The 13,602-nt window shown below is 43.1% G+C and overlaps 1 protein-coding gene across 1 annotated transcript in view; it reads left to right on the top strand.

Annotated features, from left to right (window-relative positions):
* The window catches only part of NCKAP5 (NCK associated protein 5), an 878,246-nt gene that overhangs the window by 768,780 nt on the left and 95,864 nt on the right, over positions 1-13,602 (top strand). Inside the window, 2 exon segments of the mRNA XM_027590996.2 lie at positions 2,518-6,293; positions 7,025-7,199. Of these exon segments, the coding sequence (XP_027446797.2) occupies positions 2,518-6,293; positions 7,025-7,199 (3,951 nt within the window).

Below are 13,602 nucleotides of genomic sequence, written 5' to 3'. Positions count from 1 at the left end.
TGGTTCCAGAACTTTCACTCTTTACTATTCTGCTCTAGTGGCTTTGTTGAATCAGCCAAGCTTGGGATGGATTTGTTATTAAGACCAAGAATGTCCTCTAAGAAAAAATGTGTAGAACTATTGTCCAGTCAAGAAATAAGAAAGGACTGTGGGCATCAAACCCAGGCCCCTGCTTTATCAGGAGCACCCTTCAGCCAATTCCACTGCTCCCAAGAACAGCTGTTTTCCAAGCAAAGCATGAAAGCTGTCTGTGGGAATGTCAGCGCCTGCCCCCATCTCTCCTACAGGGGATGCATGCTTTTTTAATTTTTTTTTTTTTCAATTTTCCAGACTGTTCCAAACTTTTCTCAAGTTATTAAATACCATAACATCCTATGGAAAACTGATTGAGGAATGTGACTAATCTCACAGGATGAGTGCCCCGGGGCCCTGGGAGGTTTGCAGCCACTGGCCCTGGGATAATCAGATTGCAGGCGGGAAGGCTATGAAGAAGCAGCAGGAGGTGGGCTGAGCACATCTTCCGTGGGTTGAACAAATCTGCCTTTTTCAAGCTCTTGCAGGGTACTTTTGCTGGCTTCTGTTCTTATTGTGAATGTGACTCTCAGGATCATGGAAATTCTTTGAAATCCAAGCAGTGGCAGCCTGCCCATGTCGGACTCTAATACCCAAATTCACTAATGGGATTTCTCCTGATTTCCAAAGAAATTTTTAATGGCGTAGAGGAAAAGGAGAGGAAAGGGGTTAGCATCACCAAATAGCATCCATCCACAGCAACTTCTGACCCTGGAGAATTTTCTGAAGAAAATATATAATTTGACTTAAAAACAATAAACATACAGCAGATAAAAAAAACAAATAACACCATATGTTGTTGTTGATAGCAAGAGTAATTTTAATGGAAATGTCTTAGATGCAAGCACATGTTCACCGCTTACTAAAAAGCCAAGGTTCCAATGTGAGTTTCTGACACTTTTTCAACCTCTGCATACAAGCACACAGTCTGTGTTCAGTTATGGGGTGGGAGCAGCTAGTGTGGAGATGCCAGTGGGAGTTGCGCTCTTCGCCATGATGGGCACAGAGCACACATCTGAAACCACCAGATTCACTCACCGAAGTTCTTCACCATTAATCATATAGCTTAAAAAAAAAAAAAAAAAAAAAGACTGAGGTCAGTGCCCAAATCCCACTGATTTCCCTGAGTGTTGGTTTGTGATTAAACTTTGCAGGTTCCATTCAGGAAAGGGGCGTGAGGAGACCCTACAGTCTCTATTATGACATTGACTAATACAGAGGAGAGAACAGAGGTCAAGCTTGGCTCCAGTAACCTGGCATCGCCAATAGGCGTGCAGGCTCTGGAGCCAGCCTGCCTGGGTGCAAATCGCCACACCACCCCTCTGGAACGGAGTCATAGGAAGAGCCCGGGAAACCAGAGCGGAAACCGTGTGCCAACTCGTCCTTAACTGTGTGATCTCCAACAGACTAACCATGCTGCCTCTCAGTTTCCTCCCTAGTAAAATAGGGTTGGTAATGTCTCCCTCGTGGTGGTGGTCTGAATTTTAAATCAAAGCCCTGTTCAAGTGGCTGCTACACAGCAGATGCTCGGGAAATGCTGGCGCTCTCCTTCTGCCCTTCTACTTCTTGTTAGCAGTACTGTGAAAAATATGAAGGTCTGTGCAGGATATAATGCTTTTTCTGTGTTGTTTCTTCGTCAAAACTAGCCCTAGTATTTGAGATGGTAGGAGGGACAGGAAATGGACCTTTCTTGGTAGGTGAATCATTACTAACGGGTTCTAACAGCCAAGGTCCCACCGCTAGACATGTATGTATGTGTTTCACAGACGTTCCCTTTCTAGCAAATGAAGTCACAGAGCTGTCAAATCTTAGAGTGGAAGGGACCATGGAGATAGGAACCAACTTGCCTTTCCATTTGCCCTCTCTACCTCTTGTAAACACTATACAGTGAGGCCGTCTAGTCTTCTGGTTATTTCCTAAGTGTACCTTGAACCTATCTCCACAATTCAGATCTTTGACAACCCACTTCTTCTACCCAGAAATCATCTCCCCCATTTTCAACTAAGGCAAACTCATCCTTCATTCAAGGGCTAGGTAGGTTAAAAAAAACCAAAAACCTCTTCATATGCCTTTAATGGTTTTTCCTAGCAGAGGTTTGATCTCTCTCCTCTGAATTTTCTGGAGTTCCTACTACATTTGTATTTGTCATTTGCTCCCTTGACTTCTGGTTATTTGCGCCCAGTCTCCTCTCCCCTGCTGGCTTGCATGCTCCTCGAGGGCAGGGTGCTTATCTACTACTTCATTATATCATGGGCTCCTTAGCTCAGAAGCTGGCAAAGCAGAGATCTGCTGCATAGTTAATGATTAATTTGCAGAAATTAATTAAAGTATGCATTTGTAGATGAATACTTAACCACTAGCATCAAGTCTAATGACAGACTTTTCCTTTTTACGGTTGTGATCCCTATGGTTCAGTGATTTCTGATACCTACTTTTCTTTCCTAGAAATCATCACAAAACTGGGATAAAAGGCTAAGTATTGACTCTTCGCTCCCGAGTGGCTTTGCTAGTCCTACAGATGAACTACCTCCAACTCATATCAAGGAAAGTCACATTTTGGAAGGACTGAGGAAGCTACAGAAACGAAAAGTGCTACTTGAACCCCCATCAGTGATAACCAAATGGGGTTATAAAGATTGCATGAACTCCAATGAAGGGATATATTCGCCAGGAATTAAGAGTAGCAGCCTCAAGGACTATCCCCCCTGCAAACCGGCTGACACGAGGAGCCCCTGCAAGGAGCCCCACGAGACATTTGTTTATGACACAGATTCCCACGATGATGCCGATGAGGACTCTTCCTCCTTAGCCTTGCTCCAGGCAGTTCCAAGCCAGGGCTGCAGGCTGCACAGTCGTAAATTAACCCACAGTGTTTCTGACAGCCTATTTGGCTGGGAGCTGAATAGAAAACACTTTTCAGAAGGCACGTCCTCAGCTTACCCCAGGGAAAGGCCTGAAAAGCTGACCAGTTGTGCCAGCAAATGCCCCTTGGAGAGGAAGCTGTGCCCAAGTGTGCAGGTGCCTCAGGTACGGAGAGAGAGGGAGCCACGCAGCCCCAGTTCTGGCCATGTGGCTCTCGGTCTCCAGCTTTCAGACACCGACGACAATGAAGCCCTCGACGAGTTGCACATAGGTAGCAGTGACGAGAAAAGCCCTTCAGACTTGTCACTGACTGCTGACACTGACAAGTCCATGGAGAATCTGGACATCCTCCTGGGATTTGGAACATCTCAAATTGGGTCTCCTGACGAGGAGGAAAAACAAGTGCCCATCCCCTTAGAGAGTCGGCCAAAGACATTTAGCTTCATTAAGCAGCAAAGGGTTGTAAAAAGGACTTCTTCAGAAGAATGCATTACTGTTATATTTGATGCAGACGATGGCGAGCCCATTGAATTCAGCTCTCACCAGACGGGCATTGTCACTGTTACCAGAAATGAGATCTCCATCAACCAGGCCCCTACTGGGCCCAAGGCAGAACACACTGAACTTTTACCTCAGGGAATTGCTCATTTACAGCCAGGAGCTGCTGTGAGAGACTACACTTTCCTAAAGAGACCTGAAGAGGAAACTGAGAAAAACGTTCCAAAAGGTGACATAGATAACGCTGCCATAGCACCCAGTGGCTCTTTCAGCCCCAGGACAGTAACGCAAAGTACTCAGAGACAAAGACTGGCCAAACCAACACTCAATTTGTCATGCAAGAGTAATTCTAGGTCTTCAGTGTCCATGGGTATCTATCAAAAGCAGAATCTGACAAAAATCCCTGCCAGGGGCAAGGCTTCACCTCAGAAATCAAAAATAATGGAGCCCGAAGCCTCTGCGAGAGTCCCCTCCTCTGGCCCAGTGTCTCTTGAAAAATCACCAGCCTTAGCTCCTGGGAAACTCTCGCGGTTTAAGAAGACTGAGGGCCTGGCACCCCTTTTTGATTTACGGCCAGATTCACACATTCCAAAACACCCCAGCCAATTGCCTCATGGCTCCAAAATGTCCAGCAGAAAGGATTGGGTCCCGTGCTCCAAGAGTCAGATCCCAGTGTCACAGTTGCTGCCAAAGTCCCTCATTGAGCCTAGTGACAATGGAGAATCCCCGACGAGGGACAAACACTGTGACTCTGGGCCAGAGGCAGGGAGGAAGTCCCCGTCCCCCCCACCCCCTCCAGACAGGTCAGGCTCCCTTCTCATCAGGCCCAGTTATGATTATTTGCCACCATCCTCATCTGCCAAGCCAGAAACCAGGATCCCCAATGAAGCAGCAAGGACCGTATACAAACCCCCCCCTCTGAAAGGATCCTCTGTTCCTATTATTTCTTCTAATCAGATCGTGGCAGAAGTGCCGGGGAAGAAAACTTCTGTGGCCTTCAGAAAGCCTGTCTTCACTCACCCTCCGCCCTCCACAGAAACAGGGATTCCAACCAGATGTTCGACACATACCCCCTCCAGCTCCTTTGCCGTGATGACCCCAGGGCCCCCAAAGGTCTCTCCAAAGAGATGTGTCCCCAAAACCCCACCTCACCAAACGCTTGGGACCACACAGACAGACACTGCGTTACGGACTCCCAAGAACTGTCCTTCAGCCCATGACCCACTGGAAATTCTGTCCTCCAAAAGTATGTCTCCGGGAAGAAAAGGACAACTGAACGACTGTGTCCCCACATCACCTAAGCCTGCTTTCCTAGGGGTGAATGAGTCACCATCACCTCAGGTTAGCAGCCACTCATCATCACCATCCTCCAAAAGCCATAACACCCCACATGGTTGTCAAAACGCTCATGAGAAAGGCCTGAGAACTCGCCTCCCAGTTGGGCTCAAGGTTCTCATGAAGTCTCCCCAGTTGCTCAGGAAAAGCTCCACGGTGCCAGGGAAACATGAAAAAGACAGTCTGAATGAAGCCTCTAAAAGTTCTGTGGCTGTGAGCAAGTCTAAGCCCGAGGGCGCCGGGAATCCAGTGAGCCTGGAGACCACAGCAGGTGAAAGAAATGTGACTCCACTGGGTTTTCAGGCACAAGACAGTCTGGCTGAAGGGCTTCCCCTGGAAACAGCAATGCCAGAGTCATTGGAAAACAGCATCCCCGGGGCTGATGGAAAAGATGGAGTAGAAAACAAGTCTGTGAAGAGATCCCTTTCCTCCAATAAGCCACACCTAAAACCAGCCCTAGGCATGAATGGAGCCAAAGCCCGCAGCCAGAGTTTCAGCACTCACTCAGGAGACAAGCCCCCTACACCCCCCATGGAAGGGCCCAGCAGAGTTCGAACTCAGATTATCACCAATACTGCTGAGAGAGGCAATTCCCTCACCCGGCAGAGTTCCTCCACCGAAGGCTCGCCCAACAAGACCCCTTCTGCCCCCATGTCTGATGGTCTCCCCAGTGCGTGGAGGCCTCTGGGGCATGCCTCCTCCAGGCAAGGCTCCCTAGGGAGTGCAGGCAGCTCCAGCAGCCAGCATGGGAGCCCAAGCAAGTTGCCTTTGAGGATCCCTTCAAAATCTGAAGAGCCCCCCACCCCATGTGGAACGGAAGATGAGCAAGGCTACGCCCAGGGAGGGTGCCCCAGTGAGGCTGTCCCTGAGGAACCAAGCAGCAACCCCTACAGATGCCCACCCACCCCAACAGACTGCCCACGAGCCCTGCAAAATCCGGGGAGGACGCAGCGGCCAACTAATTTTGAAACAAGCAGGACCTCCAAGCTAGAAACTTCTGGAAGGTGTCCAGATACTTCTACAGTCAGGACTGGCGCTGTGAGCCCCGAAACCCCCCTCTCACCCACAATTGAAGAAAAGGTCATGTTGTGCATTCAGGAAAATGTGGAAAAGGGCCAAGTGCAAACAAAGTCCCCCTCTGTGGAAGCAAAGCCAAAGCCCGGGCCTTCTTTTGCCAGCTGGTTTGGTTTTCGGAGGAGTAGACTTCCAGCTCTCAGTGGCAGGAAAATGGATGTCTCCAAAACCAAAGTGGAAAAAAAAGATGCAAAAGGTTTGGGGTTTGGAAACAAACAACAGAAATCAGAGAAGAAAAAAGAGAAAAAGAAGCCTGAGCTGCAGTGTAAAATAGAAAATGAACTTACCCAGAACACCAAGTTGGTGGAGAGTCCAGACCGTAGTTTACAAAGCAAAAATGATCTGAAAACACCGCAAGACATTTATGACCAAATGAAGTTTGAACCAAGAAATAGAACCAGCCCTGTTACGTGTTCCACAGAAGATACGTTTATGACGGAACTTTTGAACAGGTAACATGTTAGCGAAGATGGGGGGGTGGGGGGGCCAATGTCAAGGGGTCCCCCCCAAAGCAGGGAGAGCTGTTGACTTCCTGCACATTAAACCCCAATCAAGCACGTCTTCATACAAGCATAAATGCAGAGTAGCAGTCTTTTCTACATTAGCCAGAATTTAAACAATGAAATAAAAGTTTAGCAATAAAATGATAATTTAGTCCATGTTACTTTGTTAACCAAACCAATGGTCTTTGAAATGAAAGAATGGTAAATTTTATCAAGGTTGATAGAAATTCAGCCTACACTGGAGCCGTGAATGTACCCACATGGCATGAAATGGAAGAAAATTATACATACATTTTAAGGTATGCCAACCTCATTGATTGTACCAAGCAAACGTATACTTAGAAACTTTGCAGAGGTAATTACATTTCCCACTGATAGGAAGCCAGACGTGTATTTACCAATCACTCCTCAGTGGCTTTTAATTTGTTCCCTCCCCCCCCCACCTCACAAGCAGTTAAAAATAAAAATAAAATAAAAATAAATTATTGTCAAATCTAAACTGACACACTACTGGAATGTCAGATGAAGATGTGATCAAGGCCACTGACGAACATTTATGGCTCAAAGGTTTAAAGACAAAGAGATACAAAGAGCTTACTTTAAACATGAAAGGATTGGGGAAAAGTAGTGATTGAAGAAGAGCAATGTAATTTATCGGAGGAATCACTTTCTACCTGCAGAGTTGATAAGAAAGCAGCTCAACAGACAGAAAGTGGATCAAATGATGTTTCCTGCAGGAGTGTGTTAAACAGCTCCCAGGGCTCCTGTCTCACTGGCAGCTCTGTGAGCACTCAAGGAAACCACAAGAAAAACATCAAAACCAAAGCTGATGTGGAAATACAGAAAGGCTCCCTGGTAAGTGCTCCACCCATCCGGGTTCTGAAATGAACCTGCTTGGGTTCTTTCTGCCTTTGCTGATGGAAATATATGAACAAGAGAAGGGGGGGTGGGGGTGGGTAGTTCCAGATAAGGGAGAGAAAGCTGATGACAGCTTCTCTGCAGAGAGGTGGCGGCGAGATTGCAAATGGGCCGCTTCCTCCAGTAACGCTGCTGTTAGCCCCCTTTCAGAAGGACGGTGAAACCAGAGTACCGGCCAATGACGCTGTGGTGTCAGGCGTCATCTTCAAATTATACTCTTGTGCAGGGGATTTGTTTGGATCATACCTTCCTTCATTCCCAGCGACACAAAAAGGAATGGACATGATTATGGAAACTAAAAGTGCTAAACAACTGGAGAGAATATTGGCCATTTCGATTATTTGGTTTAAGCACTGTTCATTTTTTCTGGAAGTTCTATCTGTGTACCAATTCCTCTCACCAAGAAATCTGTTTTGGAACTTGACTCCCTATTATTCAGTCTCTTAATTGTGAGATCCAGAACTCAGGGGGTAATTTCCTTTAAAAAATGGGCAAAGAGGGCATTTTTCTATTTCCCTAGGACATGCTAGTTTCAGATAATAGTTTTGTTTTAAAATTACCTTAATTTGCACTGAGTCTTCTTACATTCTTTCTGTTCTTGCATAATTGATTTGGTGATGTTCATTTTTTCTTTATGTAAGTTCTGAAGCACTTGCATAAACAAAAATATTCTTTTTACAGAATTACTGTATCCATATATTTTTGTACTGCAATCAAAGAGATTGTAAAGTGTGGTACTTGCTACCATTTTCTTAGGGAAAACCTGGTAATTATACATTTTTTTTTCTAGAGTGATTGGCATTATTAGTTATTAATTATTAGTTTAAGTACTTACCGATGTTTTAGAGTTCCTTAGAATTTCATAGACATACTTCAATTGGACAACAAATGCACATTTTTCTTTCAAAGAGCTCTGGACTCTGAAGAGCTATAAAGTCTTTTATATCAAACTCTCGGAAATCGTATGGGAACTCTGTTCATTGCAGAAGGTTTTGTTTTGTTTTTTTTCCTTTTCCCCCCTTTTCTCTTCTGGGCTTCCATGGTATCCTCCCTTCTTTGAAAACGTAGATGTCCCCTGCATTATAAAAAATCACAAGTTATAAGCATATCTAATGCTGCCCTTGTAGTGTCACTGAAAGGGAAGAGAGAGAATGAACGTGTGGAAATGTGCAATATGCCAGAAAGTCAATCCAACTGATCCAAAACTTTGATAGCCTGGCAGAGCCCCTTATCTGAGGCACTCAATTTAACTATACCCCATTTAATATGGTTCTGACAGCTTAGGGTGTATCTTTGCTGCATAGAAATAGCAAAAAAATAAAAAGACCCTCTGTTTGGCTTTTACAATCTCATTTTTCCTTACTTGTTACTTCCTAATGCTAAAGTAATTTCTGTGCTTTTCGTTCTTTCGTCTTCAGTCTTTCACAGTGTGGTAATAAGTGTCCTTTAGTCCTTCCAGAATATTTACAAGAAACACTCTTACTATTTTCTGTGAAGTACAAAGGTTCCCTAACCACCCCAAAATACATAATCAATTGGGATATGCTAGTTTTTTCTAGTTAGCTACAAGAGGAAATTAGTCATGCTGGGAAGCTTTTCCATACAGAGGAATATTATTAACCTGGATAGTTGACCAGGTAGTCTTTTTTTTTTTTTAATGTAAAATGCAATGTTTTTTGTTTCAGCTCCATAATCATCAATGTGGAATGGACTAAAATTACTAATTTCAGAGAGGACATTGCCATAGTCTCCTTGGGGACTAGTACAGTAAGACGACCCGTGAAAACCTATTTATTATATGTTATCAGCCTACACAGGAAGGAAATTAGATGCAAAATAGGATATATTCTAATACCATAGCACATTGATGGGAATACCCATGAACCTCTTAAAATTCAGAGTCTGAGGGAATTTTCCCCTACTAGGGCTCAAGGTAAATTTGCTTTCTGCTTATTTTAAACTGTGTTGCAAAAGATTCTTCTCATCGTAGTCACTTGGGATGAAAACAATAGCTGTACATAATACATTACATATCACGTTTTTTTTCTTAATAGAGTCACTGTTCAAAAATCTCATATCACGATCTCTTCCCTTTACAAACGAAGACTATATTTTGTTATGAGGGTCCTCGGGGGTTTTCGTTATTTTAATCTGCGGTGATTATAATACAAAGATTATTTCCATGCATACAACAATGTATGTAGCCGACCTCCACTTAGTCTGCTGGTAACTGCATATCCATATCCATTCTCAGGATTGCTAGATACATTTTAAAATATGCATAAAAGTCCCATTAATTCTTTGCTGAATTAAATCTTTTTCCCCTTTCACAGCCTTAATTAGAAGCTTATGTCCCCACTTAGGCCATCATTTACAGACCACTTAGCTCTAATTTTCGTGTAATTTAGACAAGAGCCATGTTACTCTATACTTTTACTCAAATTATATAAAATCATTATAGGTGGGGAAAAGGCATCCCCAGGAAAGACTGCATCAGTATTAAGTAAATAAGCAAGAAAGAAATGTGCTCTATTGCGGCATGTGATAAGTCCTTCCTTCCTGTGGATTCAGATAATCTTGTGAAATGAGAAGTCTCAAAGGAAGGCAGCTCCAGGCTCCTATTTAACTATCACTGGACAAAATAAAAATCGTTAACAAATCAACGAGACCATATACCTTCACCATGCGCTGGGAAGAGATGGCCATTTCAGTATGGGTATTTTAATTGAAATTATGAGTATTCTTTTCACCCATTGTCCCATAGTCTGAAAAAAAATTCATATATGCTAATTAAAAAGCATCAAATATTATTCCATTAAAATAGTACTGTGGTGATGAAATAGGGTAAAATAGTACAATAATTAAGCAAATTGTTATCATCTTATTAAGTTCTGCAAAATGTTACAATTTCAGCATCCTTAACTGAGCAGTTCTGTTCTAAATGCTATTTTGATGCTAATAAGAAGTATGCATATTTTGCCCTCCTCCTGCAAATTTTTCTAAATGACTAACTTTCTAAAGGTAATGCCTTCTGGAGTTTTCCTTCCAAAAATCACTTCTTGTCTCACTTAGTTTCATTATGTTCTTTTCATTTGCAGTAAACTTTCACCGAAAAATGTTGTCTTCTTGGGAAGCAATTCATGTTAGGATAAGTCAGGGAAGAAGTGTAAGCAGAATTCCAAATGAAGGGTGTCCCCAAATGTTGGGTTTAATTCTGAAATTACATATATTATATATATATATATATATATATAAAATATGTAAAATGTAATATATGTAATGTACATACATAATACATATGTAATGTTATATATATATGACACTATTGAATTATTTTCTCCATTTTCCTCCTTTGTAAGCTCCTTCCTCCCTGCCCTTTCTAATGATAGGGGTTAGTAGAATATAATGGGCACAGTGACATTTCATGGTTTCCTGTTAGAGATCTGTATTTGTTACAGTTCTTGACTACAACTGCAGAACCCAAAAGATGGACAAGAGTTGGACATGCACCATTAGAAGGCACCCAAAGTACTGACAATAAACTTAAACCAAAAATAGCCCATAGTTATTGCCTGAGTTACCTGCTACTTCTTACCGAATAGGATACTGCTGACGTTAATTTGTATCCGTTCCTGTTCGAACAATGGCTGAGAAAATTCTCTATCTCTAACCACCATTCTTTTCTGAGCCAAACTTCCAGATTTTGTGAAAACTCCCATCTTTGAAGTGCTTTGTCACATGAAGATCGTCCCAATTGTCCCTATCTTTGGCAAATTCTTAATCTTGGGTTGGTAGGCCCTTACTCCCAGGAAAGTTTCCACAACCTCTCACCAATACCCAGCCACTGCATGATCAAGAGTGAAAATTAATTTTTAAGAATTAAGACAGAAAGAGGGAGAGAGAGAGCACAAGCAGGCGGAGCAGCAGGCTCTCCGCTGAGCAGGGAACCTGATGTGGGGCTCGAACCCAGGACCCTGGGATCATGACCTAAGCCGAAGGCAGATGCTTAACTGACTGAGCCACCCAGGTGCCCCAAGAGTGAAAATTAATTTTAAGTTCAGCCTATGAAAAATGTAATTAGCAAGGGGAATCTGCTGCCAAAATAAATTATGCCCCTCGTTTCCATAGGCAAATGGATTTTTTAAATTACCACTTTGCATTGCAATCTATTTGTATAGATAATTAGAGCCAACAAGTATGCCATTCTAAGGCACTCCCCCATTTGCCATCCCTTTGCTGATTTTTCTCCTATCTTCTTTAGACTTTCCTCTCATGGGTCATCTGCTCCTCATGGGTCATCAGCCCAGGAAAGCTGAAAGAACTAGGGGCCTTTCCTCTGATAAGTTCCTCTGATAAGTGCCCAGAGGCCATATTTAGCATTTGCTGTTAAGCACATAAAGCCCTAGGAAAGTTCTGAGAAGGAGCTGCCAGGTAGGACTATAGCATGGCTTTTTTTTCTTTCCTCAACATGATACTTGGTGAAAGGTGGTGGTTAAGTTCCACAGACGGTTTAGGAAACCAGAAGGGAAGGGAAGCAGAGCAGTTACACACACACACACACACACACACACACACACACAGTCTCTGAAAATTTTTGCTACTCTTAAATAAAAATACAGTTTATGTATACATGGAATACTGCCTGCATATCTAATTGCCAGACACTAACAAAAAAACAGTAGTTCTTGAGAAGGTCTGGGAAGGATGACTGTAACAATATGGCACACTCTGAAAAATTTAATTTTGGCAATGAATACGGGCCAGAAGTGCCCACTCTAAAACCGAAATCGTTTGTGACCTTGAAGAGATCACTAACCCTGTATGAGCCTCTTTTCCTTTATCTACAAGATGAGAATCCTATTTTAATTATTGGCTTCTTTAGTTTAGAATCTCACAGACTGTTAGAGAGGATGATTCCCCCACATGCCAGCAGGTTAGCAGGGCATACCTTCAAGTTTAAAATAGATCAATGTAGAAGAACTTAAAGGAAATACTATTTTACATAACAGGCAAGGGAAAACATGAGACATGTTTTCATGAGAGTTGGTATGGGCTGAGAGTATAAAAAGATTTCCTTGATGTCTCTGTAAATGAGGATGAAAGGTTCATGTTGGGTTGTTAATGGAAATGTAGGTGGTTTGAGATCCCTTTGTCAGTGGGTCTTTTGATAGCCTTGTCACAAACAGACCACTGAGCTGGGCAAACCTTGGAAGGCAGATGAGTAGCATGTTAGCCTTGCTGATGCTCACGGTGCTTTTCTTCTCTGCTATCCATAAATGTCCACTACTGAAGTGTCCACAAACTGTTGAAGAAGTCTTCCCTGCCCCACCCCCCACCCCTTTCCCTAACTTTCTTCCTCTGGACGTACTAACAAACAGGGAAATGCCTGCAGAGCAGAGAGCTGATGGGGGAAAAAAGTGATGAACATGCCCTCTGGATATTCAACCCTTGATCTCTCCTTGTGGGGTTCAGGAAGCCATCTCCATACTCTCTTGAGTCTGCCACCTTCTGCCTATCAGCAAGTCCAGAATAAGCACCAATTGCATTCTGATACTGGAACTGCAGTTATAAAATATAAATAATTGGTCTTATTCCATTAAATCTGAAAAAATAGGTAAAAAGTCAAAAGCTAAATCTAGCTCAAGGTCAGTATGCAACCGTATGACTTTCCACATTGCAAGTATGAAATAAGAGTTTCTTGTCATTCAGCTCAAGCCCCTGAGCAAATACACTGACGGCCTCTAATGTATGTACCTAAGCAGAACCCCACTGCATTCAGTGCACAGTTCACATCATTATCATTGGCTGCCCAGATGACCGATGGGGATGTATTTTAAAAGAGTGTTTTAGGGTCATTCCACCAAGGACCACAGCTGTCTTGAAATTGAGGCCAAGTCTATTGGCATAGTCGAACGGAAATTTGAGAAAAACAAATTTCCCTCAAATGAACAGAAATCCGCTGTCAGTTTTGCTGAATTTGAATCCTGGTTCCACTACTTTGGCCATTACTTGTGTGTTTCTTCCGGAGGAGGAGGCTAACAATAGCACCTAGCCCCGTTCTGAGGATTTTGAGATCACAGGCATGAAGAGTTTAAACAGCACGTCCTCCGTAGTATTTCAGAGTATGCCTTTTAAATTATGGCTCATACTGGTAACGTTGTTTACTGCTCCCACTAGATTGAGAGGGAAGGGCCATGAGTTTTAATCCCAGCATTTCCACATACAATATGTTGAAGGAAACTTGCTGGATCTCAGAATTCTCATTTGTAAAATATTGTGACTTTTTCAGGTCTCTCTAGAGTTCTGCTGAATGCTACCCCATTCAGCATCTGGATATTTC

This window comes from Zalophus californianus, chromosome 3, assembly GCF_009762305.2.
Source record: "Zalophus californianus isolate mZalCal1 chromosome 3, mZalCal1.pri.v2, whole genome shotgun sequence".
In the NCBI taxonomy this organism is placed as follows: Eukaryota; Metazoa; Chordata; class Mammalia; order Carnivora; family Otariidae; genus Zalophus; species Zalophus californianus.
Note: the sequence above shows the minus strand (reverse complement) of the source record. Positions and strands in the feature narration are given on the sequence as shown.